The sequence below is a fragment of the Sturnira hondurensis genome, unplaced genomic scaffold, assembly GCF_014824575.4.
Source record: "Sturnira hondurensis isolate 20B ecotype Veracruz unplaced genomic scaffold, ASM1482457v3 Scaffold0009776, whole genome shotgun sequence".
Classification (NCBI taxonomy): domain Eukaryota; kingdom Metazoa; phylum Chordata; class Mammalia; order Chiroptera; family Phyllostomidae; genus Sturnira; species Sturnira hondurensis.
This window is the reverse complement of record NW_028082407.1, coordinates 40,267-61,806: the sequence shown is the minus strand read 5'-3', so window position 1 is coordinate 61,806 and position 21,540 is coordinate 40,267. Positions and strand designations below refer to the sequence as shown.

The window sequence follows — 21,540 nt, the reverse complement described above, 5'->3', positions numbered from 1 at the left end:
TTGCTGGCAGTGCCAGACACATCATTTGGTTTCTCTGTGTGTGTGTGTGGTGGTGGTGGTGGGGGGGTGTGTGTGTGTGTGCAATTTAAAACTTTAAAAGTATTTTGAAGCCCTGGCTGGTGTAGCTCAGTGCATTGAGCGTGGGCCTGCAAACCACACGATCACGGTTCGATTCCCAGTCAGGGCACATGCCTGAGTTGCAGGCCAGTTCCCAGTGGGGGACTCAGGAGAGGCAACCATACATTGATATTTCTCTCCTTCCCCTCTAAAGATGGATAAATAAACTCTTTTTAAAAAAAAGTATTTTGAAGTGGAGTGAAAGAGGTATGTTCCATGACACAGAACTTTCTAGAAGTCCTATTCTGCCCTCTGTTATCTCTCTTCCCTGCTCTGAGTGGCTCTTGAAGAACCTCTCCCCTCCCTAGTAATTCCCACCCCCGGCTTGATGGGCTCTGTCACAAGTGGGTCTAAGCCAGGGGTGTTGAACTCATTTTCACTGGGGGCTCGCAGTTGCCTTCAAAGGGCTGAATGTAATTTTAGGGTTAGGACTGTATAAATGTAACTACCATATTTTGTAGGATTATAAAACGTAGGTAGGTTTTAGAGGAGGAAAATAAGAAATTTTGAAGCAAAGAAATGTGGTAAAATATTTAATAACCTGTGACCCCACTCTACCACTGCCCCCCAACAGTGAACCAGGTAAGCTACATTCGGACTATAAGACACACCCCCGATTTCTTCCCAAATTTGCGGAGGGTAGGGGAAGGGAAAAAAATGCATCTTATAGTCCAAAAAATACGGTACTCCTTAATGGTTAGCCAAGAGCTTGGCGCTGCCACTGGATAGAAACAAGGTGCCGGGCTGGATAAAACAAGGTGGAGGGGTGGGTTGGCCCGCAGGCCTTGTTTCCCACCTGTGGTCTAGACACTTTGAACAGAAATTGAAAGGGCTTTTCTTGGCTCCAGTGGTCCAGCAGTACCCATTACCGTGAAGCTGCCCCAGTCCCAAGGACCCTCCTCCAGAGAAGGTGGGGCACAGGAAGGCCGCCCAAGGCTTGGCAGTGCTGAGCCTGGCACCAGCCTTGGCAGAAGCCCTGGAGGTGTGCCCAGCTCCCAGGTGGCAGCCAGCTCTGCCCAGGACTTCCAGGCCCCTTCTGCCTTCCTGGGAGACACATGGTGACTGCGGAGTAGGGAAAGCCTGCACACTGCCTGAGTTTCAGGGGTCCCGTTCCACAACCAGACAACAGTGCCAGTGGCCCCTACTCCTCTGGTCTCTGGGCCGTCCCCACACCTTTGGGTGAGGCGAGACCCCCAGAGGAAGATGAAGACTCAGGGGCAGACTGGACTCGGGTCTGGTCAGGGGAAGTGTTAGGGTGCTGGTTCAGTCAGCTTCCTGGGGAATGGCCAAGGACCTGTGACACCTGAACCTGGGCAGAGTGGCCAACCCACCTCTGGGGGTGAAGGTGCGGACTGGCATTTGCTGAAAATGTTTACTGGTTAGTTTTCTCTCTTGCAAGCTTACTACCCATTCTTCATGCAGTCACTGGTGATAGTCTTAAAACGAAATGGATTATGCCCCTCCAACAGCTTCTTAGTGTGCTCAGAATAAAACCCAAATTCATTTACACAGCTCTGAGTGCCCCCCACCTGCCCCCAGGCCTCAGCTCAAGGGCTCCCTGCCCCTCTCATCCCCCCTCAGCCACACTACTGTCTTTCCACTTCTCTATGTCACACCCTCACACTGTCCTATTCTTGTCTTTCAAGTCTCTGGTTACCTGTCATTCTTTCCCCAGACCACCCAGCCCCACTGTGGGGGGTTTCCTGTTATATTCTCTTCCCAGCACTCATCGCTGAGTCCCTGGCTGGCTCACTGGCTTTCAAACTGTTTGGTCCTTTCCTCACAGGGCAGAGGGCCTGCGGTTCGGGGACAGTGCCTCCCAGACTCGAGACCACTGGCATGTAGGGGCCCTGCTCTGCAGTAGCGGGGGGTCGTGCAGGGGTCACGCGGTGCTGGCAGGCGCTTTGGCAGGAGTTTCTGGAGATGCTAACAGCTCCTTTCCTACTAGCTCCTTTCCTCCCGAGGGCCATCCACCTTACCTTTTTTAACCCTTCCATTTGTTGTAGCTCTGCTCGGAGGAGGGAGGAGGAGTCCTTCTCACACTGTAATTCTCGCTGAAGAGCTTGCCTTTGCTCCTTTTCTGATTTCAACTCTTTCTCTAGACTTGAGCTGTTTTCCCAAAATGAATGTGAGTTAGTCTCAGTGGGAGATTTTCATAGAAAATCCACAATCCAACCCAAGACACCACATAGGAAACAGAATTCAACAGGAAAATGAGTTGCCTCATGAGCCTCTACGCCCTTCAACCCAGAGTAGAGACAAGCTCCACCTCCCCCAGGGCCACCTGCACACTCTGCGAGACACACTGGGAACAAGCGGGAGGAAGCAGGTGGGCACCCTCGACAGTTTGTGGATGGAGGACAGGGGAGGAGTGACCAGCAGAACCTGCGACAGAGCCCTGGCTGGTGTGGCTCAATGGACTGAGTGCCAGGCTACAAACCAAAGGGTCGCTGGTTAGATCCCCAGTCTAGGGCACAGGCCTGGGTTGCAGGCCAGGTCCCCCCATAGGAGTGCACTGGAGGTGACCACATGTTGATGTTTCTCTCCCTCTCTTTCTCCCTCCCTTCCCCTCTCTCTACAAAGAAATAAAATCTTAAAAAGGAAAAGAAAAAGAACCCACAACCCGGATGGAGACAGGATTTTGCTTCTTCCACCCAGAGCCAGCTGCCCACAGAGGCTACTGGGGGGTTGGGGGTCGGGGGAAGCTGTGGAGGGTCAGGAGTGTGCCTCATTTGCAGCCTCAGGGAGGCGTTTTCTCACTGGCCTTCAAACTTTTCCTCCGCATACCTGTTCCCATCCCAATTCCAGGCTTGCAGGGGTAAACCCTGAAGTGGGATACTGTCCACCCGAGCAGGAGCACCTGCCCTCGCCACCCGCTGGGCACCCACCACTGGCTGAGCAGCTGGGAAAGCCGCTCCTGCAGCGCTTCGGTCCTGCGGCCCAGATCCTGCTGCAGCTGCTGGCCCCGGCCCTCAGCATCCTGCCGCGCCTGCTCAGAGCGCTGCAACCTGCACAAAGGAACCACAGCTGCGTGAGGCAAGGGTCAGAGCTTTGATCTGATGTTGGAAGTGTTCATAGTCTTGCTGGCTTGAAGTTTTCCTTTCATTTTAAATTAATATGCAGTGAAATTGACTTATGGGTCCGTCCAACAGGCACTTGTCAAGACCATGGATCCACCAAGACCACTAGGACACAGGATGGTTCCAGGCCCCAGGCTCTCTAGCGTGGCCCCCTGAAGCCACATTGCCTCTTCCTACGCGACCCCTGGCAAAGCTGCGCTGACACCGGCTGTCTCTTTGGTAATGTCGTAGCAACGCAATCATACATCACGCAACCTTCCGAGGCCGACTTCATTCTCTCCGCCTAACATCTCTGAGGTCAGCGCAAGTTCCTGCGCAGCAGCCGCTCATTCCTCCCACGGCCAACTAGTGTCTCGGTGCACAGGGTGCTGGTTTGGTCTTCCACCCCCGGCGGACAGACATCTGGGTTGCTCCTAGTGTTTGGCAATTAGGAACAGAGCTGCTATACATTTGTGTACAAGCTTTGTAGGAACATAAGTTTTTATTCCTCTTGGGCAAGTAGCCAGGAGTGGGACTTGAGTGTTGTGCGGTAAGAGAATGTTCAGTTTTATGTACAAAACTGTTTTCCAAGTTGGCTGGCTGTACGACTGTGCCTTCCCACTGGTCATGTACGAGAGTTCCAGCCGCTCCACGGCCTCACCAGACACGGGGTGTGGTCATTAGTATATGGCTGTTCTAACAGGTGTGTAAGGGCACCTCTGCGTGATTTAACACGCACTTCCCTAGGTGCACCTTTGCCGTCTATATCGCGCTTTGCTGAAGTCCTGTTCATCTTTTGTCCTTTTAAGAATAGGATTGTTTGTTGAGTTTTGGGAGTTTTTAAATATATACTGGATACCACTGTTCTGTGAGATACAGGGGGGACAAAAGTAGGCTTACAGTTGTGAGCACATGAAATGCAGAGTTTATTCTTGCATTTTATCTATTATTGTGTTATTTTCCATATGAACAAATTGTATGCGATGTACAAATTTTCTCTCAATCTATAACTTGTCCCTTTATTCTCTTAGCCGCATCTTTTACAGAACGAAAATTTTTAACTTTGATAAAGTACAATTTACCAAGTTTCTCCTTCATGGACCACGCTTTAATGTCACGTCGAAGATCTCTTTGTCCAACCCAAGGCCACAAGGACTTTCTGCATATTCTTCGAAAAGTTTTACAGTTTCAAGTTCCATATTTAGGTGTATGATCCATTTTGAGTTAATTTTTACATAAAGGTGTCAAGTACAGACTGAGGTTATTTTTTGCTTATGAACGTCTGTTTCAACATCATTTATCAAAAAGGTGGAAAGCCAGGATACACTACCACTAAACTGCCTTTGCACCTTTGTGAAAACTCAGTTGTGCATATTTGTGTGAGTCTTCTTTCAGCCTCCATTCTCGTCCACTACTGACCTGATGTTTAAACGTGACGGTGATAAGAAGCACCCCAGAAAGTCCTGGCCCCTCCCTGAGAGGACGATGTGCTTCAATAGCCAAAGGCTGACTGAGCAGACACATTGCCCCCCCGCCCTTGCTAGGCAGGACTATGGACGTGAAGGGCAGCCACCCCAACTAATCTCTGTTTCTGAGAGGGTGAGTCCCCAGGCTTAGCGGGGGCCCAGCACCTTCTAGGGACTATCTGCCAGGGCGCGTGATTACCTCTCTTCCATCTGTTTCATGCTGGACATAACTTGATTGATATTCTCTTCAAAAGACGTGATGGCTTCATTCTTCTGCTGTAAACTGCTCTCTGTATCCTACCAAAGCAAGGCCAGGAGGTCAGACTCTGCCTGTCCCTCACCCCTAGTCCAGCAGGGTTTGACTGTGCACTTGGTGCTTTCATAACACTTTCAAGAGCATTTCATTCATAGCCGCTCTTCTCCAGAGCCCTGGAAGGCAAGCTGCGCCAAGGCTCCCAGCGTTACCAACAGGAAGAGAGGCCAAGAGGGAGAGGCCAAAGCTCTGATCGGGATACAATGAAGAATCAACCAATGAATGCACAGATAAGTGGAATAACAAATCAAGCTTCTCTCTTCAATCAATCAATCAATAAAAAGTCCTACAACTAAGTATATATAAAGAAGCCACCACACCAAAACTGGTAAGAGGGGCAGAGATGTGGAATAGGCTGGTCCCACACACGTGTGGCAGATAAAAATTGAGAGGGAACTCTCAGTCGTAGAGGTTTCCCTTGAGGAGTAAGGGGCCCCGGCTCCACATCATGGGTCCCAGCCCAGGGCTCCAGAGTCAGGAAGAGAAGGCCCCACAACTTCTGGCTGTGAGAATCACAGGCATTGAGGCTGAGTGAGATGGGGGCGGGGCGGGGCGGGGGCGCGGCTGCTGCAGTCCCAGGAAGTTACTCTTAAAGGGCCAACAAGACTTATCAGGACACTCCGTCTGAGCTCCGGCAGTGTGCTAGCAGTGCAAAAAGTGCCAGGGACATGTGGGGAGGAAGGGAATTGTCAGACACCAGGGTAAGAGCTGGTGGGGCAGCTTTCTCCTAGGCAGGAATGCTGGCAGAGGCCACTATTCCTTTTTTGAGTCCTCCCACCACAGAGCCAGCTGGCGGGTGACTCACCTGAGCCTCCCTCAGTCTGGCTAATGCTGCTCACCCCACTCTGATGATTCCATGAGACCCCACCCCATCAAATTACATGCCCGTCCCAGCTGTTCACCGTGGCTCTCCGATACAAAGGGTGCATCGTAGCTTACATTTCCGATGTCCCCAAAGTCTCTCACACAAGCAGCATCTGGCCTCAGCGTGCCCTGCACCTCTTGCTAAGTGGCCCTAAGCCTGGCACTAGCAGCAGGCCTTAGTTCACAGCCTGGCCTCTCCTGGGCAACTCTACGCCCAGCACAGGTAATAGCCATCTGTAGGTTGCTTTGTAGCTCAGGCAGGGTGGTCCTGGGTAGAACACAGGTGGTGACTGGCCTCGGCCTGCACCTCCTAGGAGGCCCTGGAGCCAGTGTACCCAGTGGACAGCTTCAGACCACACTGAAGTACCATTTAAGGGGCAGACTCCACACGTGACACACTCAAGGGGTGGACTCAGTGGGCACCAGAGCCCCCATGAAGTAAGTCCTGCTCTGTGGGGTCAACCCTGCACAGCTGATCCTCCACTGTGGCCAGTGGTTGCAGTCAGTCCTTAGAGCTGATCAGTCTGGGAGTAAACCCTCCTACTGATGTGCCAACAGCAATCAAGGCCCAACTACAAGAGAAGGGTATATTCCACCCCCATGGGGCCAGGGGGTGGGGCACCTGGAATGTCCAGCTTGGGTGATCAGAGAGGCTGAGCCCCTGGGCCCTACAGGACACTGGATACATTAGGCCACACTACCAAGCCAGGGAGATGCAGCAGCTCTAATATAGAAACAAACATAGCGAGGCTTCCAAAATGAGGAGACAAAGAGACATGTCCCAAATGAAGGAACAGAACAAAATGCTAGACAAAGAACTAAACCAAAAGGAGACAGGCAATCTACTAGATGCAGAGTTCAAAATACTGGTTATAAGGATGCTCAAGGAACTTAGTGAGAATGTCAACAATATAAAACAGGACCAGTAAGAAATGAAGGAGACACTAACTGAAATGAAGAATAATTTACAGGAAATCAACAGTAGAGTAGATGAAGCAGAGGATTAAATCAGAGATTTGTAAGATAAAGAAGCAGAAAACAACAAATCAGAATAAGAAGAAAAAAGAATCCAAAAATATGAGGACAGTGTAAAAAGCCTCTGGGTCAACTTCAAGTGTAACAACATTTGCATCACAGGAGTGCCAGCAGGAGAAGAGAGAGCAAGAAATTCAAAACCTACTTGAACAACTAATAACAGAGAACTTCCCTAACTTGTCAAAGGAAATAGACATACAAGTCCAGGAAGAACAGAGGGTCCCAAACAAGATGAACCAAAGAGGCCCACTCCAAGACACATCATAATTATAAAGCAAAAGGTTAAAGACAAAGAATCTTAAAAGCTGCAAGAGAAAAGCAGTTAGTTACCTACAGGGAATTTCTAGTAAGACTGTCAGCTGATTTCTCAACAGAAACTTTGCAGGCTAGAAGGGATTGGCAAGAAACAAAGTGATGAAAAGCAGGGACCTAGAACCAAGATTACTGTATGCAGCAAAGCTATCATTTAGAATCGAAGGGCAGATAAAGAGCTTCCCAGACAAGAAAAAGATAAAGGAGTTCATCACTACCAAACCAGTATTATATGAAATGTTAAAGGGACTTATTTAAGAAGAAAAAAGAGATAAAAATATGAATAATATGTGGCAATAAAGACATATCTATCAATAATTAGATCTAAAAAACAAAATAGATGAACAGGCAGAACAGAAAAAAAATTCATGCCCTCAAAATGGTACATGATTTAGTGTGACAAATACAAACATTTGGAATGTTAGCGTAGCGGAAAGAGGACAGAAGGGAGGGGATAAAAGGAAATAAGAACACCAGAGAGGTATCTAATTGCAGTGTGTCCTGAACTGAGCCCTGTGCGTCTGCACCCAGAGTGGGGGTAGGGTGGCAAGTGAAAATGGCCACCAGAGGACATGGGGTGGTGTTGCTGCGGGAGATCCAGCGCCTGCAGTGTCACCTCAGCAGTCAGGGGTCTGCCATGTGAAGCAGGTATTTCTAGCCGGAGAGCGGTGACCCTTGTTAGTCGTGGCAAACAGGTAGTGAAACTGTCATTGGCCCAAACTTGGAACACGGGCCCCTGCCAGCCGTGCCACAGCTCCTGGGGAAGGGGCTGGAAAGAGCCAGGGTGCAAGCAGGCACGGGCGGGCGGGCACGGCAGGGTCTGAACCGGCACTGTGGAAAGGGGTTTGTCCAGAGATGGTGGGAGCAGAGACGCCAAAGGCAGAGAGGGGCCTCGTGGGCTAGAAAAGCCAGATGCTTCTGACCGATGTGAGTGAGAGGAGACTGAAGACTGTGCAGCAGAAGCCCTGGAACTCCCCACAGGAAGGGTGAGGTTAGGGGCCTCCCTCGCCAGTCGGCAGCTGCTTCAGAGGGCTGGCCATTAACAAGAGAGCGGGAGACACCAAAAGAGCAAAGAAATGAAGCAGGCACAGGAAGGGTGTCAATGAATAAATCAACAAGCTGGTCACTGACACCCAGACTGAGGGGAGATGACAGAGCAGACGCTGTGGCTGCACACACCTCCTTGTCAAAGCGCCCAGGAGTCAGGCCTGAAGAGTAGCTGCAGCTGATCCCCAACACGACGTCCAGGGCAGCACGCTGAGCCCACAGGCTGGCCAGGAAAGCTGGTGGCTGCCTGGTGGGGACACCCACATCCACCAATACCTGTCCTCCTTGTCATGTACCTTGTAGCTAAGACTCAGCAGCCCCGGGCGCCCCTGTGGCCAAGTGGCCTTGCTGAGCAGTCTTTTTCTAGGTCTTTGCATGGAAGGATATCTGCCGCTTGTGTCTCAGGCTTGAGAGGAAACCGAGTGCTGGACTTTGCCTTTTCCCCTACCTTCCACTGGCAAGAACAGTGACCTCTACAGTGGCCTCGAGAGCTGGAGCTGCCACCAGCCTGGGCCCCTGAGTGACTGTGCTGAGCAGAGCTGCTAGTCTGAGAGGTTCTCCTCAGAAATAACTGTATGTGAGAGACACCCAAACTTCCACATTTTTACGCCACTCTGCTTTAGGGCCTGCTAAATCACTGCAGTGGTTTACACAGGCTGCACTAGAGCTCCACGCTCCCCCAAACCAGGTGGAAATAGCCCTGGCTGGGTGGCTCAGGAGACTGGAGCATCATCCCATACACCAAAAGGTTGCAAGTTCAATTCCTGGTCAGGGCACATCCTTCTCTCTCTCTAAAATCAATGGAAGAAAAATATATCATTGGGTGAGGACTAAGAGAAAAAAGAAAAAGTTAAAATATGGACAACTTGTTAGGAGTGTGAAATTCTTTTTCCCCTTTTCATTGTTCACTGTTGCTATTACAATGATGATGCTGTGATAGTTTTAAAAAGACAGGACACAATCACAGTTTCTCTGCACTGTCTGCTCTCATACTGTCTTTCATAAGTGAGCCTGAAACTGCATCCATGAGAAAGCATGTGGGGCTGCTTAGGCAATAAAACAGGGAACAGGAGGCTACAAGGAAAAGCATGGAGAAGGACCACAGAATAGAATCCTTCCCAAGAGCTCTGGGCAAGGGGGCATAAAGAATTCAGACTCCGGGACTTCTAGCCAAGATGCAGGCATAGGTGAAAACACTGTACCTTCTCACACAACCAAATTTAAGGACAACAAAGATATAGAAACAAAAACACAACCAGACAGAAAAGTAAACTGTACTGAAGTCTGATAACAGTGAACCATTCATTCAGAGCTGTAAAAGGGGCGGAGTCGACAGCTGGCAGAGACGGGTCACAGGAGGAAAAAACAGTGGTTAGTGGACCCAGGCTCAGGGAAGAAACTAGCAAACCCAGTAAGACGCGCAAAGTGGTTGGCTGACCGCAGACACACATTCGTGTGCAGATAAACCAGGCAAAAAACGGGCAGTGAGACAGACTGTGCAACCCAGGGCCCCAGCGATGGGAAATAAAGTCTAAAAGCACCAAATGAAAAAACTCCCAGTGGTTGAGGTGCCGGGAGAAACTCCTAGCCTCACAGGAGAGTTTGGTGGAGAGACCCACAGGGTCCCAGAATACACACAAGCCCACCCACCCAGGAACCAGCACCAGAAGGGCCCAATTTGCTTGTGGGAAGCAGCAGAGGGGACCAAAACCCGAGACAGAGCAGAACAAGCACCACTGCTCCCTCTCTGACCCCGCCCACACATATAGCGTCACAACCGTTACTGAGTTGCCCCACCCTGGTGAACACCTAAGGCTCTGCCCCTTATACATAACAGGTGCAAACAGACCAAAACATTATGGCTCAAGCAGAAGAACAACTCAAAGCCCCAGAGCCAATACTTCTAAGTGACCAAGAGATAGCCAGCCTAGCAGTTGCACACTTCAAAACACTGGTGATCAGGATGCTCACAGAACTGGTTGATTCTGGTCACAAATTAGATGAAAAAATGAAGGCTAAACTAATTGAAATGAAGCAAAATGCACAGGGAACCAATAGTGATGGGAAGAACTCTGGGACTCAAATCAATGGAGTGGGCCTGAAGGAAGAAAGAAACAACCAAACAGAAAAGAATGAAGAAACAAAAATTCAAAAAATGAGGAGAGGCTTAGGAACCTCCAGGACATCTTTAAACATTCCAACATCTGAATTATAGGGGTACCAGCAGGGGAAGAGGAAGAGCAAGAAATTGAAAACTTATTTGAACAAATAATAAAGAAGAACTTCCCCAATCTGGCAAAGGAAATAGACTTCCAGGAAGTCCAGGAAGCTCAGAGAGTCCCAAAGAAGGTGGACCCAAGAAGGAATACACCAAGGCACATCATTATTACATTAGCCAAAATTAAAATGAAGGAGAGAATTCTAGAAGCAGCAAGAGATAAGGGGACAGTCACCTACAAAGGAGTGCCCATCAGACTGTCAGCGGATTTCTCAAAAGAGACCTTACAGGCAAGAAGGGGCTGGAAAGAAGTATTCTAAGTCATGAAATGCAAGGACCTACATTCAAGATTGCTCTATCCAGCAAAGCTTTCATTTAGAATGGAAGGACAGATAAAGTGCTTCTCAGATAAGGTCAAGTTCAAAGAGTTCATCATCACCAAGCCCTTATTATATGAAATGCTAAAGGGACTTATATAAGAAAAAGAAGATGAAAAATGTGAACAGTGAAAGGACAGCAAACTCACAGTTATTAACAACCACACCTAAAACAAAAGAAAACTAAGCAGCCAGCTAGATCAGGAGCGGAGCCCCAGAAATGCAGATCACATGGAGGGTTAGCAACAGGGGAGTGGGAGGAGGAGGTAGGGGGGAGAAGGTACAGAGAATAAGTAGCATAGACGGTGGGGAGAAAATAGATAGGGGGAGGGCAAGAGTAGTGTGGGAAAAGTAGAAGCTAAAGAACTTGTGACACATGGACATAAGTGTCCATGTTTATGTCCATGGGGAATGTGGGGGGAGGGGGTGTGCGGGGTAGAGGGGAATGAAGGGGGAAAATGGGTCAAATATAATGGCATAATCAATAAAATATATTTTAAAAAAGGAATTGGAAAAAAAAACTTTAGAATCTCCCCGTCAGTCTGGTCTGACAGGTTCTCTCTATCACCCTGAAGTGACAGGAGAGGCAGGCAGCTCGTGATATGGCCTGGAGACTCACCGAGCTTTGAAAAGACAGCACTGGCTTCTGTCCTGAGCCAGCGTTCCCAACAATTAGCCATGGAAGCAGGAGGAGACAGACAGCAGGGGACAGTGAGGGAGCAGCTGCACAGTTCAGGTGTCAGCTCTGCTACGGGGAAGGGGGCAAGGGACTCAGTCACTCCCTTCTGTCTTGTCACTGACATTTCCCCCATTTTATCGACTTTTCCCAGGGATCGCTGGGACTCAAACAAGGTAAATGCAGTTTAGGGAACAGGGCCCAGGACCCAACTGGCACATCCCAGGAGCTGGCAGATGCGGCTGCTGCCTCCCAGTATAGGACAGGGGATGGACAGGCTGCGTGCAGACAGCAGCAGGAGACCGGGCCATGGTGCGGACCCCGCCAGCTCCCACCTGAACTCTGTGGAACATCTGCAGATTGATGGCTTTGACTTCTTCCAGCTGCTGGCGCAGGGCGACCAGGGTGTCCTGCTTCTCGTGGGTATCCTTTTCCAACAGCTTCATTGCAATTTCCATTTCAGTTTTCATGCCAATTTGTAATTCCAGTTCTTTCTCTAGTTCCTTAAGAGGACAGTAACAAGGAAAAGATTGATACAGAAGATGGATACAGAAATAAACTTAACTGAGGTTGTATCTTGGGCAATACATAAAATACAAACTTAAGGTCAGAATAGGTTAGGGAGATTTAGGAAAAGTCTGTCTGGAGCATAACTAGGTTACGTTTCCCCTTTTCCCATTTGACGATGAAAACCGGCTCTGCAAGTCCCCAGAAAGCTGACAGGTGGCAATATTCACTTAGAGTTCTAGCAACCATGTTCTTTAAACCCTAAGATCAGTACATAGGGTCTGAAAGATTGTCCCGTGTTTCAGTGCTAAATTAACTCAGTGTTGCCATGTTAGAACTTCCGGAATGATTTGCCAGTTTATGGCAACACAGGCGAATCCATTTTGAAGTGGCCTAGTCCAGGGTAACTCAGGACACGCGTTCTCTACATCCGTGCAAAGCAGCAAAGAAACAAAGTGTAGCAGCAGCGGGAACGATGTTTAATAAAGAATCAGCAGCCACCGTCATCTAGATGAGATGGAAACAGACAGACTAGAGGCTCTGACTGAAGGGAATGCATGGCAAAGAATCCACATGTCTGGTTTCACAGCAATCCCTGAGAAAGTTTACAAAATTAGAAAATGGAAGTAACGATGCAGAGCTGGGTGGTAAATGCACCCTTTTTTTCCCCAGGGGCAATTTTGGACTGTCTGTGGGTGTCAGCAGGGTGTGCACACATGTGCAAAGTGCTGAAGAAACCACTCGCTGGGCCTCTGGGCCTTTCTGAAGACCCTCGGGCTCCCAACTCACCAAACGGACTCGCTTCTCCTCCTTCAGCTGCTTCCACACGTCACTGTACATCTCGTCCAGCCCCTGCCGAGTCTGCCTGTAAGTCTCCAGCTCAACTTTTATGTCCTGTTTTGTTATCTGCACCCAACAAGAATATGGAGAGGAAAGAAAGGTTTGTTTACAGGAAGCCAGCCAAATACAAAGTATTTAGAAATATACCATAATTTTTAAAAGATTTTATTTCTTTACCTCTAGAGGGGAAGGAAAGGACAGAGGAAGACAAATATCAATGTATGGTTGCTTCTCGTGTGTCCCTTGCTGGGAACTGGCCTGCGACCCAGGCATGTGTCCTGACTGGGAATCAAACCGTGATCCTTTGGTTTGGAGGCCCGTGCTCAATCCACTGAGCTACACCAGAATATACCATAATCTTTAAAAAAAATTTTTTTTAAGATTTTATTTCCCTGGATAATGTAACTCAGTGGATTGAGCACGGGCTGCAAACCAAAGGGTTGCCAGTTCGATTCCCAGTCAGGGCGCATAACAGGGTTGCAGGACCAGCGACCAGCTGGAGATGTGTGAGAGGCAACCGATCAATGTTTCTCTCGCATATTGGTGTTTTTCTCCCTCATTTTTCCTCTCTCTAAAAATAAATAAAAACAAAATCTTTTTAAAAATGTTAAAGCTATTTGAAATATCTAGATTTGAGGATAAGAACAAACCAAGAGATTTTTAACTTTTAAAAAAAATCCTCACCGAAGGACATGTTTTTATTGATTTTACTGAGAGAAGAAGAGAGAGAGGAAAAAAAAACATCGATGAGTGAGAGAGAAATATTGACTGCTGTCTCTCACATGCACCCAGACTGGGAATCAAACCACAGCCCAGGCATGTGTCCGACCAGGAATCAAATCCCCACCTTTTTGGTGAACAGGACGATGCTCCAACTAACTGACCCATCTGGCCAGGGTAAACCAGTAGATTTTTAAAAAATAAAATTTAGGTTCAGAAAACAAGTTAACTTTACTTTTCTTTAAAACAGAACAATTGTTCTTAGTGGGCAAGGCCCCAGTCAACCCCCCATTCAGCATTCATCGGGCACGTTTTTAGCACTGGAAGAATTCTGATATGAGTCAGACATGGTCTCTACCTTCAGATTGTCAGACGAGCAAGCCAGAGATTCCACAAAACAGCAAATACGGGTGGGAGGTGCAAAGAGCTGTGGGGACATGGAGGAGGCCGGGGCCCACAGACAGGCGCAGGGCATGGTGTCCCAGAAGAGCCCGAGTGGGAGCAGGAGTGCAAGAGGAAACAGGAGTGTCTGTGTGCAGAGTCCCAGAGGTGAGGGAGCAGGTGCTCAGGAAACCCCTTGTGGCCCACAGGCCTGAGGGCACCAGGGAGGCGAAGCCGCAGGAGGTTCCCTGAGGGCAGGCTGTGGTTACACCGTGAGCGAGAGCTGTGAGGGATCTGCCTGAGTGTGGAACGGCCATGAGGCCAAGCTCTTACCTCTACGCTCTTCTCGCTTCTTTCACGGATTAATTCATTTTGTTCTCGTAATCGCTGCTGTTCCTCTTGAAGTGAACAAATTCGGTCTGTTGCCGCTGAAAGCTGATTAAGAAAGATTTTCATATTTCTTAGTATCAGCATGAATTGTAAACTTCAAATTAAAGTCTAACAGTTGGCATCTTCACAATCAACAATTCACTTTCACATACTTGATATTGTAATTTTAAAAAGATTTTATTTATTTTTAGGAAGAGGGGAGGGAGGGAGGGAGAGAGGCAGAGAAACATCAATGTGCAAGAAAAACAATCAGTTGCCTCTCACTCGCCCCCACACTGGGGACCTGGCCCACAACCCAAGCATGTGCCCTGACCAGGAATTGAACCAGCAACCTTGTAGTTCGCAGGCTGGCACTCAATCCACTGAGCCATGCCAGCCAGGGCTGATATTTTATTTTTAATTTTATTTCCTGTTTTGAATAGATATTATATTCACAGGGTACAATCAAAGATGTAACCGTACGTAATAAAATCTGTCCCACTCCCACCCCTAGCCATCTCTGCCCTCCCCCATTTTTCTCCTTTTATAGAAGTGATAGCACACTACATAATGTAGGCAAAGATTTATGGATGCAAGACATTAGAAACAGCCTGACCATCCAATGGTAGAGAAATGGTTTACTAAATTACAGTGGAAGTGTAAAATAGGAATATGTAATAATTTGAGAACAGACTTATAATACCAATATGAAAATAAAATAGGTTATATTGTATTTTCTCACTCCTATTTAAAAAAAATTCAACTATATTAAAAGTGCTTAAGAGAAGATGAGGGCTATAAACACCACGTGGTACAAGAGTTATTACTTGGCCAAGGGATTATGAGCTTTTTCCTGATTCTTTATTCTTGTTTTTCCAACCAATGAGCAAAAGGATATTTTATCATGAGAGGAAGAATAAAAGCATTCTGGGGCAGGAATCACAACCTCACCATTAAAGACGGGCGGAGGAAGGCACCTTCTCCTCCCTGAATGAGCTGTCGCAGTTTGGAGAAAAAGGGACAGAAGCAGGACACATTCACAGCCCACGGAGAGGCAAGGGGGAGAGGCAAGAGAAAGGGGCAGGGGTGGGGTGAGGGTGGGCAAGCACAGCAGCCGAGCCTTGTACTCCACGGCCCCCCCGCCGTGCTCCTGACACCGCTCATTAAGGGGCCTTGAATTGCCAAGCCCTCCTGCCTTCTCTCAGTCCGGAGAAGCCGAGTCCAGGCAGACCCGGAGCCCAGAACGAGGTTCTTAATGGCACTGCCACCGCCAGGCAGGAAGGCTATGGCATTATGGGAGGGACAAGTCGCAGCAACGGAAGGCACAGGCAGAAGCACAAGCTGACCACCTTTCAGTCTCTGAAAATAAACAGCGCGCACCAGGGACAGACGTCTACTTTCTCTGAATGACACATCTACCACGATACAGTGGTTTCCTCCGAAGAAAGAACAAGCCAGTCGTTTAGTCTCACAAGCTGAATTAGACGTTCCTTCGAAGCGCCGCCGCCTCCTCGGGAGAACAGAGTGAACCTGCTCGTCCGACAAGCAGCGCCCCCCCCCCCCCCCCCCCCCCCCCCCCCCCCCCCCCCCCCCCCCCNCCCCCCCCCCCCCCCCCCCGCCTGAGCGCCCGCCACACGCCCACTGTCGCACGGGGCGCCGTTCTGCGAGGCCAATCGAATGCAGTCTTTATTCCCATCAGGATGGCATCAATTAGAGTTTAAGGTGTACATCATCTTCCACTTCGTAGATGAGAACTCAAGCACCTGCCACCTGTGCTGAGGCCCCCGAGGCCGCCCACCCGAAGCGATGGCGAGCTCTTCACCAGTCCGGGTTCCCACAGGGGCCAGGGCTCTGCCGGGACGTGCAGCGAAGGACCCAGCCCATGAACAGCCCCTCCTCCCATAGGCCTGAGCCCGTCTCCCAGCTCCTAGACGCCCAGGGTTGGCCCCGCATGAGAGCACAGTGGGTCCCAGCACCCTCAGACTGGGCCCCGCCCAGAGGCGCAGTTGCGCCTCTCCCAGCCCTCGGCCTCCCTCAGGGGCTCACGGGATGCGGGTAGGCCGAGGGGCGCGACCGACCGCTGGACCGCTCGGGCAGTGAGATGTGCTCCCGCTCTCGGCGGGCCTTTACCCTGTCCTTGCGTGTTCGCTCCCCCTAGTGCGAAAGCAGAGGAAACTGGGCTGCCGAAGGGCGCCAGGACCCTGGAGAGGCAGGGCTGTCGCAGCAGAACTGGCGTTCAGAGCCAAGATGTGGGAGCACACCCGTCCCCTGCGCAACTCCAGGCCGCTGATCAACGCCTCCAGCCGGCAGCCACTCCTAGGGACGCCTGCGACACCGCTGCTCTCAACCGTGGGCTGCTCTAAGAGTTTCAATAAGTTACAAACCTCTTCTTGAAGCTTCGAATTGGTCTTTTCCAAGCCATCTATCTTGGTTTGAAGATCCCCAACTGTGCAGCTATAGAAAATACAATATTAAGTAAACGTGAATGAAAGGGCTGCTTTCCGGACCCATGACCATGAGCTACCGATTCCGAGACCTCCTGCGGGAAACGCAGTCAGAGGGTCTCCAGTGAACTCCCCAGACGGTTCTATAAACATATGTGCGTTTACCTTCATTGAACAGCTTCCAGGGTTTTCTCCCCAAAATACACTAACCATATTTTCTCCAGTCCACTGGTAAGAAAATAGTTTTTCTCCCCAACACAATAAATGGAAAACGAAATGTGTTGGTAGTCATACACCTAAAGTAATATTCATATCAACATACTGGTGCTTTTGGGTAGTAGGATCAAAGGTAACTTATAAATCTTTTTATGCTCTGCCCCATTTTCCAAATATTCTTCAAATAACACGCACTCCTGCCCTGGCTGGCACAGCTCAGTGGATTGAGCGCGAGCCTGCAAACCACATGATCACGGTTTGATTCCCAGTCAGGGCACATGCCTGGGGTGCAGGCCAGTTCTCAGCAGGGGACTCATGAGAGGCAACCATACATTGATATTTTTCTCCCTCTCTCCTTCCCTTCCCCTCTAAAGATAAATAAATAAATAAAAATATTTAAAAAAATAACACGCACTCCTTTCACACTGAAAGCCATGTGGCCTGCTGGAGCAGACTGGGTGAGCAGCAGGGCGTGGCTTTCTCTCTGGGCCACGTGCCAGGCCCCTTTGCTCTGAGCCCTTTCAGGGCATGTGATGCTCGCACAACTCTGGGAGGTGGGTTGTATCACCTATTTTACAGACAAGAGCCCCGTAACTTTGTATTAAAAATCTCACTCACGTTCACACCCCTAGGTGGGACAGCCTGGCTGACCTGGTGCTGTGGCCCCAGAGCCTGTACTTTTGGGTGAGGGGCCCTCCTGCCCACCCAGAAGCCCTGCGCCTGCGAGGGGCAGAGACGGACACCTGGCCAGGCCAGAAGTCGGCCGGACAGTGAGAGATCTTCTCTGCCACAGGGAAGCTAGGGAGGCCCCAGCCGGGCCAAGGTGGGTCCTTCCAGTGCCCCGACCCTCCCTTGAGTCCCCCTCAATGAAATGGCTCGATTCACTTCACTCCCCAAAAAACTGGGTGGAAGAAAAATAAAAATCCAAAGGCATAAAATGAAAAAGAGAACAAAACAAAAGCTATGGAGGAAACTAAAAGTTCAAGAGTCTACAGTTGTCCCTTCTATACCAACTATACAACTTAGAAAACAGTAACAAAACTTACATTTTCTTAGAAAACATAAATGACCAGAAAAGGCGGATTTTCCAGAAAAGAAGATGGAGATGAACTAACAACTGAGAAACACCGACGCACTGGCCAGATTCCGCCTCCATGCACGCTGAGCCTCAAACCAGATGGGCAGAGGGTGCTCCCAGGCCCAGAGGAGGCCAGGCCTCTCAGCTCCCTGGGGAGGCTCAAGAGCCCTGCCGCCAAGGCCGCTGGGGAAGGACTCCAGGATGGTCAGGTCACGCCCCATGTTAAGAGAACAATTAAATTACTAAAAGTAGGATCAAGCAGAGTTGGTTCCCATGATTCAGGAGAGCCTCGGTGTGAAGAAGTCCATTCACGAACTAGATCACATCAGCAGGTTAATGGAGAAAAGTCACCATCACCTTATGGGGATGCTAAAAGGCTTTGATAAAATCCAACATCCATTCCTTATAGAAACTCTCAATAAACTAGGAACTGATCAATAAACTGTTATTTTGAAGAACCTCTTTCAAAATAACAGCCAACACGGCACTTGCGGAGAGCTGGAGCCACACTTCCCTCGGTCCGAGGTCCGTGCTGAGGGGAGTGCAGGCTCCTTCACCTGCCTCCCCAGCTCCCGGGGCCAGAGGGGCGGCTCTTGGGAGGCACTGCTACTGTGCACCACACATTCTCCGAGGGGGTTCAGGCAGAGAACAACGTCACCCGAGGACAGGACACAGAGACTCTGCCCTCTCCCACCAATGTCTCCAGTGCCTCGTGTTTCATGAGACACAGAAGCAGTGGCTTTCCAATGAAAATGAGAAAACAAGAGAAGGATGTCGCCTACGGCTACTGAACGCTCTTGGAGCTCTAGCCCCGTGGCTCGCCCCTTCCTTTCCCTGCCCCAACATGCTGGAGGGACGTGTGCTGATTCCCAGCAGCAACGGTGCTGCCCGTGGCAGTGACTTCCAGCCCAGTGGTTGTGGGGTGAGGGCTGGAGAGGTGATGTTTTATTTATGGGCTCTCTAAATTGTGTAACTGCACAGAGCAAAGAACCGAAGAATTCCCAAAAGCTCTTCTTCATCAAGGGATCTGGCTTCCCCAGTCTGCTCATGGGAACCTGGCACAAATACTCTTTTTTCTTGGTTGGGAAAAAATTTAGTTATAAATACATGGCAACTGCAACAAGTCCCATGAAACAACTTTCAGGCACTGAGAATGAACTGCAACACTGGAGAAAGGAGGGAGCCCTACCTTAAGTGCCGGTTCAGTTCTTCCACATAATTTTTTTGATCAAGGACATCAGTAATTCTTTCATGCCTTTAAAAAAGAGCATAAAAAGAAGTTCTTTTCACTAAGAATTAACACTTTGTAACTTACCCCAGCCTTCCAATCACCTTGTAGGAGTACAAAAGTCATCAGGAAACCAAGAGACCAGGCTTAGGAAAGTCTGCAGGCCCCTGAGAGAAGAGATGGTGAGGCTGGTGGGCAGATGTGGAAACACGTGCTCTGGGGAGTGGGCGCCCTGTGCAGCTGGCTGGCTGGCGGGGAAAAGGAGAGCCGTGGCATGCAAGGTGGGGACACCAACCCCCACGCGCAAGTGGCTCCCAGGGCAGATGAAGATGCCCTTGCTATACCGAAGGAGGGAGGCTGGCTGAGAAAAGGAGACTGTGACGCTTGGAAACACAAAGCCGATCAGTCTGCATTAAAAAAAGACTTTACATTTTAAAGTTAGCCGCCCCCCATTTCTTTATACACACATGCACATAGCCACATAAATAGGACCATTCCACCTAGGTTCACACCACGGTGCTGCACCTGTTTCTCAGTGAGGTCACTTTTCCCCTTTTGTCTGTTCTGCCCTTTACCTCATTCTCCCAGGTAACCCACATAACAGCCTGTTGAGCTGTTATGCACATATATCCTATGTGCATATAACCATCACATCTATTTATCTACCTTGTGTGTATGTGTACCATGCAATTAAAACAGAAAACAAATGCCAAGGGTTTTTTGAGTTTGTGTATAAAATGGGATATACATGTATGTACTTCCAGTATCATACTTTTCTCACTTAGTAATACCTTGTGGAAATCTCTCTACATCAACTATACCAATAGCCAAATCTATTCTGTATTTACTTATTTATTTTTGGATTTTTTAAAAGATTTTATTTATCTATCTTTAGAGGGGAAGGGAAGGAGAGAAGGAGAGAAACATCAATGTATGGTTGCCTCTCATGCGTCCCTTGCTTGGAACTGGCCTGCAACCCAGGCATGTGCCCTGACTGGGAATCGAACCACGATTGTGTGGTTTGCAGGCCCGCGCTCAATCCACTGAGCTACATCAGCCAGGCTATTTTTGGATTTCTTTTTGAGAGGGAGAGGAAGAAAGAAAGGGAGAGAAATATCAGCGTGAGAGAGAAGCATCAATCGGTTGACTTCTGCATGTGTCCCCACTGGGGACTAAACTTGCAACTCAGGCATATGCCCTGACTGGGAATTGAACCAGAGACCTTTAAGTTTGTGGGATGATATCCAACCCACTGAGCCACATTCGTCAGGGCAAATCTGTTCAGTTTTTAGCTCTTCATAATATATCAGAGTGGAATATTATGGATGTTCTGTAATTTATTCAATTATTCCCTAGTGAAGGATAATCCATTTATTTCCTTTTTACTATAAAGAACATATTTTGTTTAAGCTTAAAGGAGGGTATGTAAAGCATTAATGAGGTTCCCACTGGTCCCAAGGCGCTGAGACGGGGGCTCCTCGTGGGGAAGATGTTTGGATGACATGTAGTACAACGGTCTGGTGCGGCCCCCGGTGAGGATTTCCAGAGCCACTGCCTCCCGCCGCCAACTCCCCCCCACCCCCGGCAGCGCCGTGATCAGGTCTGTGTGCCACTCCACACGCAGCCCATGAGTGTGGAAGCACAGCATACAAATAGGGGTGTGCGTTGTTATCAGAACATAAACGGTACCAGGTTTTACACACTGTTTGCTTTCTTTCTCTTTTCTTTATTTGTTCCAGGATAATTTTTTTTTAATCCTGTAATGAAATGCTTTTTTTTGGTGGCAGTGGCCGTGGGATGGAGACGAGGGGACAGCGTGAACGGAGACATCTCACTTGTACTCTGCATTCTGTGAAGCTTAATTCCTCATGCAACGGGAAAGTTAATATATCACCTCTGTTATTAAAAATAGAGAGCCCTGCCCTGGCTGGTGTAGCTCAGTGGATTGAGCACGGGCCTGCGAACCAGACAATCATGGTTCGATTCCCAGTCAGGGCACATGCCTGGGTTGCAGGCCAGTTCCCAGCAGGGGACACATGGGAGGCAACCATACATTGATATTTCTCTCCCTCTCTCCTTCCCTTCCCCTCTAAAGATAAATAAATAAAATCTTTAAAAAAAAAAGATGAGCCTTAAAAAAAAATAGAGAGCCCTGGCTGGTGTGGCTCAGTAGATAGAGCACCAGCATGTGAACCAAAGTGTCGCTGGTTCAATTCCTAGTCAGGGCTCATGCCTGGGTTGTAGGCCAAGTCCCTGGTGTGGGGGCCCATGAG

General features: G+C 49.1%; 1 protein-coding gene across 1 annotated transcript in view; it reads right to left on the bottom strand.

Annotated features, from left to right (window-relative positions):
• The window catches only part of RUFY1 (RUN and FYVE domain containing 1), a 49,966-nt gene that overhangs the window by 6,510 nt on the left and 21,916 nt on the right, over positions 1 to 21,540 (bottom strand). The window contains exons 7-14 of the mRNA XM_037058002.1: positions 19,229 to 19,294; positions 16,686 to 16,755; positions 14,266 to 14,367; positions 12,781 to 12,897; positions 11,820 to 11,987; positions 4,842 to 4,939; positions 3,006 to 3,125; positions 2,097 to 2,226 (exon numbers count right to left, since the gene is read on the bottom strand). Of these exons, the coding sequence (XP_036913897.1) occupies positions 2,097 to 2,226; positions 3,006 to 3,125; positions 4,842 to 4,939; positions 11,820 to 11,987; positions 12,781 to 12,897; positions 14,266 to 14,367; positions 16,686 to 16,755; positions 19,229 to 19,294 (871 nt within the window). The remainder of the gene's footprint in view (positions 1 to 2,096; positions 2,227 to 3,005; positions 3,126 to 4,841; positions 4,940 to 11,819; positions 11,988 to 12,780; positions 12,898 to 14,265; positions 14,368 to 16,685; positions 16,756 to 19,228; positions 19,295 to 21,540) is intronic.